General features: G+C 33.6%; 2 protein-coding genes across 5 annotated transcripts; both read right to left on the bottom strand.

Moving 5' to 3' along the window:
* Positions 1 to 5,330: 5,330 nt before the first annotated feature.
* LOC133834218 (inositol-tetrakisphosphate 1-kinase 2-like) lies at positions 5,331 to 7,960 on the bottom strand. The gene is made up of 2 exons (XM_062263752.1): positions 7,729 to 7,960; positions 5,331 to 6,488 (listed from the first exon to the last, which is right to left on the bottom strand). Exon 2 carries the CDS (start codon positions 6,482 to 6,484, stop codon positions 5,546 to 5,548), a length of 939 nt encoding a protein of 312 aa, XP_062119736.1. The 5' UTR covers positions 6,485 to 6,488; positions 7,729 to 7,960; the 3' UTR covers positions 5,331 to 5,545.
* An 806-nt stretch (positions 7,961 to 8,766) lies between these two features.
* LOC133834211 (protein FAR1-RELATED SEQUENCE 4) lies at positions 8,767 to 12,573 on the bottom strand. 4 transcript variants are annotated; one of them, XM_062263738.1, is made up of 4 exons: positions 12,339 to 12,573; positions 9,656 to 11,871; positions 9,192 to 9,245; positions 8,767 to 9,104 (listed from the first exon to the last, which is right to left on the bottom strand). In XM_062263738.1, the coding sequence occupies exons 2-4, from the start codon at positions 11,795 to 11,797 to the stop codon at positions 8,901 to 8,903; spliced, it is 2,400 nt and encodes a 799-aa protein (XP_062119722.1). In that variant the 5' UTR covers positions 11,798 to 11,871; positions 12,339 to 12,573; the 3' UTR covers positions 8,767 to 8,900. The 4 variants fall into 4 exon arrangements, with proteins under 4 accessions (XP_062119722.1, XP_062119723.1, XP_062119725.1 ...); XM_062263739.1 differs by having other exon boundaries at positions 9,656 to 11,864; XM_062263741.1 differs by having other exon boundaries at positions 9,656 to 11,734.
* Positions 12,574 to 12,629: the final 56 nt, after the last annotated feature.

The raw sequence follows: 12,629 nt of genomic DNA, 5'->3' as shown, positions 1-12,629 counted from the left end.
TATTTGGGTATATATTTTGGGTGAACATATCATTACCCTGAACTTTTGACACTATCTTATTGAGTTCTTAAAATATATCGTCAGTTAAATTTTTTTACTAAACTATTGATACTATCAGACTGTGCCCTATTACGATTTGCATAAAATAATTAATATTTTTGTCCCTCAAACTTACTTTGACAACTAACAAATTATGTATGGTGAATACGAAAAGAATACCTTCTCTTGAGCTTTTTTTTCTATTAGGTTTTACTTTTGAGGGATTTTAGTAAGGTCTATTTTCCATTAAAAAATAAAGGTGTTTGCAAAATAGGGTTGGTATTTGCAAATTATATTAGATTGTATTGTATAGGATTCGGGTGATGTCCCGCCCCGTACGGAGACGGGACTTGTGTTGTTCCATCATCCGAGTCGTCTATTTTATTAAGATTAATAATTGAGATACACTTAAATTATACACACTATTTGCATATAATAATATGTAATTAATCACAACCAGTGAATTAAAAATGTTATGGTCTAATATAATTCTAGACACACCTTAGTCATATATTATCACCATATAAAATAATCCTTTATTATTATTATTATTATATATATATTTTGAAATGCGGTTTATTACCTTCTTGCACAGTATTTTATACATAGTTATTTACTGTTTTTGACAGCTTTTGAAAGAAACTATATAGGGTTATGGTCCCACTATAAAATAAGAATTTTATTACCAACTTTTTCGTATTATTGGCTAGCAGTATTTTTGTACTGTTAAAATTTTTTGTAATAGAGTGAGGTTAGTTTGGTAACTACGATGAATTTTAATATTTTTCTAGTTAGGAAAAGGTTTAGGAAAATGCTAGTGCACTCCATGTTTCTTAGAGCATCGGTGTACTATTTTTCTATTTTCGGTTTTGGAATGATTTTCAGTGTAAATTTTTTTTTATGATCGTATACATTTTAGTTACTTAGAGCAATTATAAATTTTCAGAAAATTTTGAATAATTTACAATCTAAAAAATATAGTTCGAACATGTTATCTTTCACGCGTATAAGAAAAAACAGTCACTCATGCAACAATTTATTTGAACATTATTTTTGGTAATGTAAACTATTTGGAATTTTTCGAAAATTTACATAATACTCTAAATAATTATAATATACGTGGTTATAAAAAAAATTCATCGAAAATCATATCGGTATCAAAAAACAGAAAGAAGTGCACCAATATACTCATTTTTAGGGAATACACTCTGGACGTACAGATATATTTTGTAATTTCAAAAAAATTGACAAACATGAACATGGATTAGTGCAACCTATTTTAACTTATTACAACACATTAATATTTTCACTAGACAAGAGTTTTTATCCAAAAATTTCACATGGGATAATTGCATCAAAATCAAGTCTCTAAAGATAGTTATCTCATGATCAAAATAGTTATAGGAAAGCATCAAAAGTATTTAGCAAAACTGTACGTCTTGATATTTCATCCCGGGTCTTTTAGGCAACTCGAGTACAGCTGGCTAGCCAAGGACAATACTAGATGATCCACGGATTAATAAATCCTCTGCAAAGGTAGTGAGACTCCCCGGACAAATAACACGAGCTGATGAATACGGAGCAATAGGACATGAGCTGGAGACGCATATAAAGCACAGCGTCCTAGACGCGAGCTGGCGTTATGTCCAAGTCAGGGTACGCTGAAGATCTGCCATTTCGAGGAGTTTTTATAAACCTGGATACGTTATATATAAACACGTGTGATCAGACATTACATGTCCGTTTTATCCCTAAATTCTCGGACACGTAACATAAACGTGCATGATCAGACATCACATGTCCGATCATGCCAGACGACCCATGATCAGTTTTACCTAATGATTAGACCATACCTTAATATATATTGTAATATTCATCATTTGTGCAAGAGAGGTCACAGGAATGATTTGTATTCACATGGGATGGTTTTTCTATAAATACAAAGATCTTGTATAGGAAAATGGTTGGGTTTTTTCTCTGTAATGCAAATACTCTGTCAAAATATAGAGAGATATACAGTAATAATATCGACTTGTGGATTAGAGAGATTTTAGCCTCCAAGCCACGTAAAATGAACAAGTGTTCTTAATATCTCATTCCGAGCATCCTTAAGTGTTATTACCCTTATTACGGTTTATCCTTCTAACTAATTATGTAATATACTGTTGGCGAAAAACCGCGTCAATAAAAACAAAAAATGTTGTTCAATTAATATGAACTTATGCTCATGAACTTTTTACAAGTATGAATGCAGCAACATAACACTAAACAACAAACAAAAATGCTTTTAGACAAGAAAGTCAAAATTGGTTTAAATTCAAGCATGTTAGACATACGAATATAAATTAAAGAGAATAAACAATTATTTATACATCATTAGTTAGGAAAAACTTACAACCATTACCGTCAATATCAAATAAACAATATATTCTTTACTAAAAAGCAACTCATTTCCATATGCTCCTACTATGAGCAGTTGCTAACATGAGAATATATATATATATATATATATTTTTATGAAAAAGAAAAAATAATTAAATTATATATAGGAATTTTTTTAGGCTGGGCATCACTTTTGCCCCTACAGTTATAGTGTTTTTTATTTTTAGCATTTGGAGAAATTATAATAAATTTTTTTTGCATGTTGGTGTACAATAGTTATAACATGCATCCCGCTAATTTTCAGAAAATTTCGAATAATTTATGATGTCAAAATCAAAGTTCAAACAGTTAATTGTACAAGTGCCCAATTTTTTTTATATGTGTGGAAAAAAACTATTTAAACTCTGATTTCGACACTGTAAATTATTCAAACTTTTTTAAAAAAATTAGTAGGATATCTGTTATAACTATAATGTACATCATCATACAAAAAAATTGAGTTATAATTTATCAAAATACTGAAAATAGAAAACGCTCTGACACTAAGAACAAAAGTGACGACCTTACCTAAAAAGCTCCATATATATATATATATACTTTGTGCTTTCACTCCTTTACTAGTCATTTTCATAGGAGAATTCCCATAAATAAATAAATTTTATCATATTATTTCCATAAGCATACAATTAATCAATAAGCAGATAATAACCTTGGTTGGCTACGATTCAGCTTCGAACTTTGGCTTGGGGAAAAGCATATCTTTCTATAATAAAACTCATCTCTCTCAACAATAATTAATGGTACATTTCTCAAAAACTCATCTTAAAGAATAACGAAATTGTCTTTGGTAATTTTCTCAATCTTTTCGATTTTGGGTACATAAGACTGCCTAAGACTCAAAGGTCCAAAGCAAAATGATAGTAGGGTTGGTAATCATTTGGTATCCTGTATTTTTGCAAAGTATCATTTTTGTACACTCTGTTTTCAATAATGCTGATATGATACCATGTATTTTAAAATCGTACATATTTGGTATCCTAAACTCAAATTTAATTAATAAAATTTTACCAATTTAATCAAACTGCTATCAATTATGTAAGTTCCAAATTTAAATTTAATTACTTAATTACATATAACTGATGACAGTTTGATCATATTGACAAAATTTTATATATCAAATCTGAGTCTAGGGTATCAAATATGTATAATTTTAAAATACAGGGTACCATATGAGCATTATTGAAAACAGAGGGTACCAAAATATTTGCAAAAATATAGGGTACCAAATAAGTAAATTCCCATGATAGTATTTATCACCTAAACTAAACAAAAAGAAATTAACCTTGCGAGGAAGATGAAACCAAGAGGACAAGTAGTTCTCTTTCTTTGATGGATACTTTGAGTATATTAAATATAGAATTAATAACATTTTTTTCCTCCGAACTATTACCAATGCAGATCGTGTCCTCAAATGATTCGCGATGTTAAAAATTTCATCGAATTATACACATTATTAAAATGCATGATTTTTGTTAGAATTTGTACTAGTTGCTAATAGAATATGACGAGGCCATTTTGGTCGCTGATCAATGCCACTAGTAGAGTAATTAGCAATTTTGTCTCTAAAACTTTGACCATTACTAAATTGTGCCCATTTTATTAAAAAATTAATTTAAAAATTATAAAAATATTATTTGCTTAAAAAAGGTAATTAAAATCTTTAAATTTTTTTTTGAAAAGATTAAGACAAATAAAAAAAAATTCTGAAACATTAATCATTTAATTCATGTTATATTTTTCTTCTTCCTTCTTTTCGGTATGTTCTTTGAGTTCATCAAATACAAACTCATATTACAATTTTTTTTTTCTTTTTAGTAATTTCATATGTAAAATTGAATAAATGGATGTTTTCAATAACCACGAAGTTATGAACTGCTGAGAATGAAATATATAACTGCAAATAGTAGTATCTAAGAGATGACAATTAATTACCATTACTATAGGTTGTCGGTTGACGTCGGCCGTTCAATTCTAGATTTGCACAATACAAACGTCCTCCAATCCTCCATCCTCTTGTGTCATATGATATTCTCTGTTGTCTCCCCTGACCATCCATTTTGCTGTAGAACTTGGGGTGGTTGGGAAAGATGAAGCGAATTGGTAAAGAAAAATAAGAAAAGGAGGAGAATGAAGAATGGGGAAAAACTTAATTTTAGGAATTATTTTTAATTTTTATTTTAAAAATATATTTTGTATATCGGAAAATAAAAGAAAAAAGTAAAAAAAATATAGTTATTTTTCATTAATTAGATTTTTAATATTTTGATATTTTTAATTTGAGTATTTTTTATTTTCTTAATCTTTTTCTATGATTTTTAAAATAAAAATTAAGTTTAAAAAAATTAGAATTTTTAATTATTTTTTTAATAAAAGAGACACAGCTTGATTGTGGTCAAAGTTCAGATGACAAAATTACTTATTATTCTACACGTGACATTGCCACATTAGTAGCCAAAATGTCACACCATCTATCTGATTTCCACTTAGAATGAAATGTATGATATATCAATAACGTGTATATTTCAGATGAATTTTTTAACATCATGAATAATTGAGAGAACAAGATTTGAATAGATTGAAGCTCAAGGGGCAAAAATGATAAATTTTCTTAAAGACATGTATTTAATTCTCTTTTTTTTTTGGGCATAACTAGTAATTTATGCCAATTTTTGTTACCATACTTCCCAATTTATTTTTCTTGTCACAAGATATTGAAAAATAATTTATTAAATCAAGTATAATTAAGAAATTGTCACACTAAAAACCCGAATAAAAATATCATCCATCGTTTCAAGCCTCAAGGTGAGATAATAATTATAACAATAAGAGAGAGAATTCAACAAGTAGTGTAGTAGAAAATGCAAAGTTACAAATGCATCATTAGTAAAAATATCCAAAATACAAATTAAACCAACAAAAAGTGGTAAAAAATGAAAAAGGTAATTCGAATAATAATTCGATATTTATATTATTATTATTATATATTATTCATATAGCAAGAAACTAAAACTCGATTCATAGCAAAGACAAGAATGAGATACTTATATATATATATATATATATATTAATTGCATTTGCTCTTGCATTGATCGAGTAGGAAATCTGTAAAGATTTGCTCAAAATGTGGTAATTTTGCAAACCCAGGAAAATAGTTGATATCAATCACAGCATACTTTCCCTCACTTTCTCTGATCACATCAAAGTTGAACAAACGAAGCCCCAACGCCTTCCTCAGCTCTCTCCCCAGCTCCGCCACCAGCTTCGGCGGCGGCATTTCGGCGTCGTCCACCTTCGCACTCTCGTGCTCCACCGTAGCAGCGTTCGATATCTGAGAAAACGGCAGTATCGAAACCCCGGACCACTCTCCGTCCTCCTCCTCCGTGATGTGAATATCAGCCAACGACCGCCGCTTCACGCACTCCACGTGGTCGCCGACGACGTAGACCTTGAACACCACCTCGCCGTGGTTGACGTACTCCTGAACCAGCAACGGAGTCTGATCCTTCACACTCTCGAACCCTTTGCTGTTCAGAACCACCCACATCTCGTGCGACGTCGTTCCGCCGTTGGCCAACAACGGCTTCGCTATCACCGGATACTTCAGCCCCAACTCCTCTATAGTCTCGCCGTCTTCGACCACCTTCTGTTTTGGGATCCCAACGCTGGTTTTCGGTTGAGATATGTTGATCCGGGTCACCGAGTCCAGCATCGTCAGCCGGTTGTGGAGTGGCTCGATTTTCTCAGGTGGGTCGATGATGACTGCGTTGGGGTATTTGGATGTGAACTCGATCAGCTGTTGCTTCCATTGTTGACCGTAGAGTTTGTGGATTACGCAGTGAAATGGGCCTTGTTCGATGAGTGGTTTGGTGGGTTCGATGGGTACGAGGTCGATTCCGTTCTGGTTGGCGAGGTCGACGAAGGATGTTACGATAAAGGTCGTCACTTTCTTGGGCTCGAATGCGTAGCCAACGCGATAGCGTGTGGTTTCTTCTGTAGTTGTCATCACTCTGAACAGAATCACAGAAAGGAAGAACCTTTATTAGTTTGTGACACTGAAAATGTAATCAGTTTACCAATTATCACAGAATCTATCTTTATAGTCATAGAATTCTAATGCAGAATCCAAATTTAAATATGCTATCAACAATGATATAAACAACATGAGAATGCTTATTATCAAGTTTCACAAACATGCTCCTAATTCATACGATTTTTTCTCTGCACTAATATATTTCGTATAACACTGTTAAAAACATTATGCTATGCATAGTAAACTGCTATAGAAACTTTCAGTGTATAACTCAAACTAATGAGCCCAAAATATTTGAAAGGTTGTTTTTGCAAAATATCTTATTGCTACCCTGTGATTTTGCAGCATTTTAAAATCGTATATATTTGGTACACTGTATTTTAAAATTGTATATATTTAGTACCCTAAACTCAAATTTAATCAATAAAATTTTACTAATTTAATCAAATTACTCTTAATCATTCGAGCTACAAATTATATATAACTACTAATAGTTTGGTTATATTAACAAAATTTTATCAATTAAATACTAATATCTATGTTTTCACATATGGTTATTATTGAAAACAAAGAGCATTGTTGAATACAGCACAATGATACTTTACACAATCAAAGGATAACCAAATGAGAAAATTTCCTGTTTGAAACAGTGTATGTAGTTAGCCCAAAATATTATGTATTTTGTATTCATGAGAGAGCATAAATCTTCCCAAATAAACAAGAACCACTAAGTTTGCTTATGCAGACAATCAGATTAGTTCAAATGATTCCTACAATACAACAACAAAGAAACAGATCCAAATGTTGCCACAAACTAATTTGTGATTTTTTTAACCATGGTTAAGTTTTTCATATGAGCAAAGCAATGAAGAAAGATATAAACACAAAGTAAGACTTTTTGGACAAAATCCAATCCGGGCAATCTGATTCTTCCATTCCTTCCTCAAAAGACAAAAGGGAAAAAAGTAATCAAAGGTTGTTCACTATTTATTTCACCATTTCGATGATTTTTTCCATAATGTATATCAGATCATACAAATGAGTTCTTCAAACATCATTTCCGAGCATCTGAGTTAGATTTAGACTGTATTGTAAAACACTAGCTCATATGTAAAATCAGAGATGTTAGGCAGAGAAACAAACACCTCATATTCATCTACAGACGGAGATGGTGGGTGGATGCATAGATCAAAAGTGTGAATTTATACAAATTTTACCTTGAAGGAAATGGCGACACCACGACTGAGAACTGGACCAGCTGCGGTGGCGAGACGGCGGCGAAATCAGTCCCTTGCGTCTGAGTGTGATGATGAACAAGGATGAAGAAGATGATGAATAAGACGAGAAGATGAGAGTGTGACTGCTCAGCCCCTTGCTGTTGTTGTCACTACTCTCTCTCTCTCTCTGAAAAAATCACAGAAAGAAAAAAAATCTATACTCTTTTTTGAGTTTTCTTCTTTAGCTGCAAGGGTTTTATATGTTTATGGAATACGGCCCAAGCCCATTGCTTTACAATTTGGCATCTTTTCACTCGGCATATACTTTATGTTATTTTGTGATTCGGTATTGAGTAAAGATATATGCACTCAAACGTTACACACAGATGTGGTAGTTTGGCCTAGTCAATCACATTTATTAAAACTGAGACCTACGATTTTAAAAAGCAGTGACATGTATATTTTGGGTGTACATATCATTACTCTTCGGTATTATGAGAGGTGATTTCTGCAAGAAGTTGCGTAAAGATGTCAACTTTGAAAAGAATAAAGCTTTTTGCAAATTGGGTTTGTGATTAGAGGGAGTGTTCAATTTGTTGTAGTTTAATATTCATCGAATTAAGGAATCCATATAAGAGGGTTAATATATACAAAAAGTTGCTAAAAGATGTAAACTTTGGAAAAAATTAAGGTTTCCCTTTGCAAATTGGATTGGGCCTTTAGTTTCATACACCAAATAGAACTACTTTGTGCAAAAAGTTGCTTAAAGATGTAAACTTTGGAAAGAACAAAGGATTTTGCTAATTGGGTTGGTCAATTAGTACTAGTTTCATATCACCAAATAAAACAATCCATATAGGAGAGTTAATTTGTGCAAAAAGTTGCTTAAAGATGTATACTTTGGAAAGAATAAAGGATTTTGCTAATTGGGTTGGTCAATTAGTACTAGTTTCATATCACCAAATAAAACAATCCATATATGGGAGTTAATTTGTGTAAAAAGTTGCTTAAAGATGTAAGCTTTGAAATAATAAAGGGTTTTTCAAACTGGGTTTGTGATTAGAGTAAGTGAGTGCTCAACTAGTTTAGTTTCATATTATCACCAAATAAAAGAATCCATATATGTATGTACATATAATATAATGTTTTGGATTTTACAAGAGAAGTTTGCATCAGCGAGGAAGACGAGGGTTGTGATGCAAATGTGCGGTCGAAGCAGCAGCAGCCATGTTATGGAACTGTGCTGCTGCAGCTGCCGCTGCTGCTGACGAAACATTTTGAAACATTGCAGGAGGAGGCACCAGATTCATATTATGTATATGGGCAGGTACCACATTTTGTAACTGCTGCATCATGTTTGGTCCAGACAGCTCCTGCTTTCAAACAAAAAGAATCAAACTCAATGCTTATCCTTATCAAGCACATGATTTTATGCTCAAAGGATTTAGTTATAATACTCATACCATTTGGTGAAAGCCACCTTGAGTGCCAACACTTGCAGCTTCTGTCTGATGTACCTGCACACACAATTTAAAAATTTCTTTACTCTTATGAAAATATATATATATATATATATTAGACAATTTTTCTACAAGGGCTTCACACACAATTAGAGCATTCTGCAAATTTTTAAAAAATTTCGAATAGTTTACAATATCGAAAACTAGTTTCAAACATGTTGCTTTCCACGAGCATTAACAACATGTTTGAACCAAATTTTCGGTACTGTAAACTATTCAGAATTTTCTGAAAATCGCGCTAATGCTCTAAATAGCTACAATTTACATGGTCATAAATAAAATTACGCCGAAAACTATTCAAAAATCGAAAACACTGAGACCCCCATTGATAAGGCTTAGAGTGAAGCCCTATAGGAGAATTCCCTTATAAATGGAGTGGGACATAATCAACATCAAAACTCACTCACCTTTCCCTTTTTACTAGCGGCCTCTTTCCCAGCACCGGCTCTCCCAGAAGCCCTATTCGCTGGGGTCACTTTATGATTGGACACCTCAAAATTTGAAGCATTGCTGCATTGATTCTCTGCATCAACAGTGCAAACACCACTTACTGCTGAGGTATCAGGTCTTGCATTGTTCTCTAAAGAGTTGTTCAAACTTGCACATTGCTTCAAAGCTTCCTTTATGGCACTTAAAGCTGCATTGTAACTCTGTTCGGACAAGGATCCTTCCTCACCCAATATTATGGCTCGTCTACATAAATCATTGTACCGGCGAACCTTTCGTTGAACATTATCCAGCTTTTCACCAATGGAATGTCTACTCATAGCAGCATTCGTCCATCGCTGCAGCACATACTTAGGTGGGATGCTGAACACGCCCGACATTTGGAGAACAACAATGGCATGTCTACAAAGATAGCCTTTATACTCAAATGATTGACATAAACAATATATATCTGATTTTGATTCGTTCCATTTTACTACGTAATTCTGATTATCCTCAAAATCTTTAACACTGTAAGTTGTGCTTGTCTCGTCTTCATTTTCTTTCTTAAGATGGCAAGCGGCTGCTCCCAAAACTTCAACTTGAAATTTCTTAAAAATTTCTTGTGTGTATACAAGAGACATTTGTTTCTCAAAGGGTGATGGAGATTTCAACTCGGGGGTTTCATGCCAAGCATCGAAGTTTGCTTTAGCTTCTTCTTCGTACCTATCTTCGAGAATTTCTCTGTACCGTTCCATGAAATCCCTCAATGATGTTTCCCGTTGGACATATTTGTCAAACGAAGAATTCAAGCTTTCTAATCGAGAAGTTCTAGACAAACCAGCAAAGGATATATCCCTCACAAACGTAGGCACCCAATACATTCGGTCTTCATACAAGGACTGAATCCAATCAACTTGTCTAAGATTAAATTTATCAATTAGTTTCCACCACCTCTTGTCAAATTGTTCTTCTGACCACGACTTAAAGATACATTTGTTAAATTTTTCCATAAAACTATCATGCCACATGCCCAAAAACTCCAGCTGCCTCGGTACCTTTTCCATTACATACGACAAACAAAAGCAATGACGGGTGCCTGGGAAGACAGCTGCAACAGCTGCCTTGATGGCATTGTTCTGGTCAGTGAGGATAACTCTTGGAGCCTGTTCACCCATTGCGATAAACCATGTTTGCATTAACCAAACAAAAGTATATACAGTCTCATCTGCAATCAAAGCACATCCAAGCAATGTAGGTTGAGTATGATGGTTCACTCCAATAAAGAGTACCAAAGGTATTTTATACTTGTTGGAGAAATAGGTGATGTCGAAAGATATCGCATCGTTAAATTTGGAATAATCTTCCATTCCTTTGGCATCAACCCAGAACACATTTCTCAGTCGATGTTCTTCGTTCAGATCAACTGCGTAGAAGAATTTCGGATTCTCTCCCTGCATTTGCATGAAATGTTCAAGCAGCATTTCAGCATCCCCTGATTCTAAAATCAAATTACGTCCTATATCATGCTGATTTCTTAAATATCTCTCCAAACATTCGACATTTTGATAAGCACTGAATAGTTTGGACACAGTAGCTAAGTTCTTTCGTCTGCGTATTCTAACATCATTCTTGAGAGGATCAGCATTTCTGTGGCTTCTGAAAAAGTGAGCCTGATCCGGTAAAAGGTCATGATTGTGCTCCTTTACAAAGCTGTAAATGTACCACTTGCCATTTTGTTTTCTCTTCACATGCATACTTGCTTTACAACCGATTTTTGGAGAAGGCCGCGGATTAATGGCATCATCAGACTGTTGCTTATTTCCATATCTTATGCATGAAAATTTTGCATCAATAAATTCCTTGGAAGCCCTGGACCGACGACTGCTCAACTTGGCAGTGCCAAATCCCACTGACTTGGCATACTCTTTGTAAAATGTATAGGCATCCTCATGAGATTCGAATTCAATGCCATCATGAGGCTCAACAACAGGACTTGCTATTATGACATTAGAATCCATTGACATTGTGGGAATATTCAAATCCACTTTGCAGCCACCCTGCACTTGAACACCAACAGAGCTAGAAATCAGTCTGCACCTTTTCATATGCTCCATAAACATTGTACCGAATCTCTTCCCACAAAAAAAGTATAAGCTTCTGTCTCATTGAGCCCATAACGATGGCAACCTATATACTACAGAAAACCAAACTATTACAACAAAATTTCTAAAAAATTCTTTCCAACAATACAAACCAATGATATTCTTTCATCAAATGGATTAGTTGTGTAAGAAACTCTATTGAGGTTGTTCATATCCGCACGAAGTGTAAGCCTTTACTTACCAAAGTTGCAACTTGAAAGTAGTTTATTTCAATATATAATTAATTGGATATTTTTTCATTACAAATGTTGATTACGGTTTAACATTGACCAATATTGCATATCTCTAAATTGGCTTAAAAGCCCTAATAAAAAAGACAAAGAATTGATGTAAAAAGTGAATTTCTTGATACCTGTGTAGTCATATCAAATGGGTTTAACAAAATCCAAATCAGAAGACTTACAAAAGCAAAGATATGAAATTCTATTATTCTTCCACAATAAAGAAAGAAAAAAAAAATCTCTGCTTTGGTTTCTCAACAAACGGAGAAGGTGTTTACCTTTGAAATAAAAATCAAATTTTGGTACGTGGGTGCGGGCGGAAGGGAGCAAAAGACAAAGTTAAGTCGATCCGCCAATGCTTCCTTCCTAAGGTTTTGAGTCTCTCGGAGATTTTAACAAATCAGAGACCTGAGCTGAGCGACTGGCTTGGCACTTGATGCTGAGGCTGAGGCCTGCGAACTTAGGAATGGTCTGGTTGGGGTGGGAGTTGATAATCATTAAAACATTTACGCATGAAGACCTTTTTGTCTTCAAAACTCAACTCAGAAAAGAGAGGCAAAAACTTGATG

The sequence above is a fragment of the Humulus lupulus genome, chromosome 5 (assembly GCF_963169125.1).
Source record: "Humulus lupulus chromosome 5, drHumLupu1.1, whole genome shotgun sequence".
NCBI lineage: Eukaryota > Viridiplantae > Streptophyta > Magnoliopsida > Rosales > Cannabaceae > Humulus > Humulus lupulus.
Note: the sequence above shows the minus strand (reverse complement) of the source record. Positions and strands in the feature narration are given on the sequence as shown.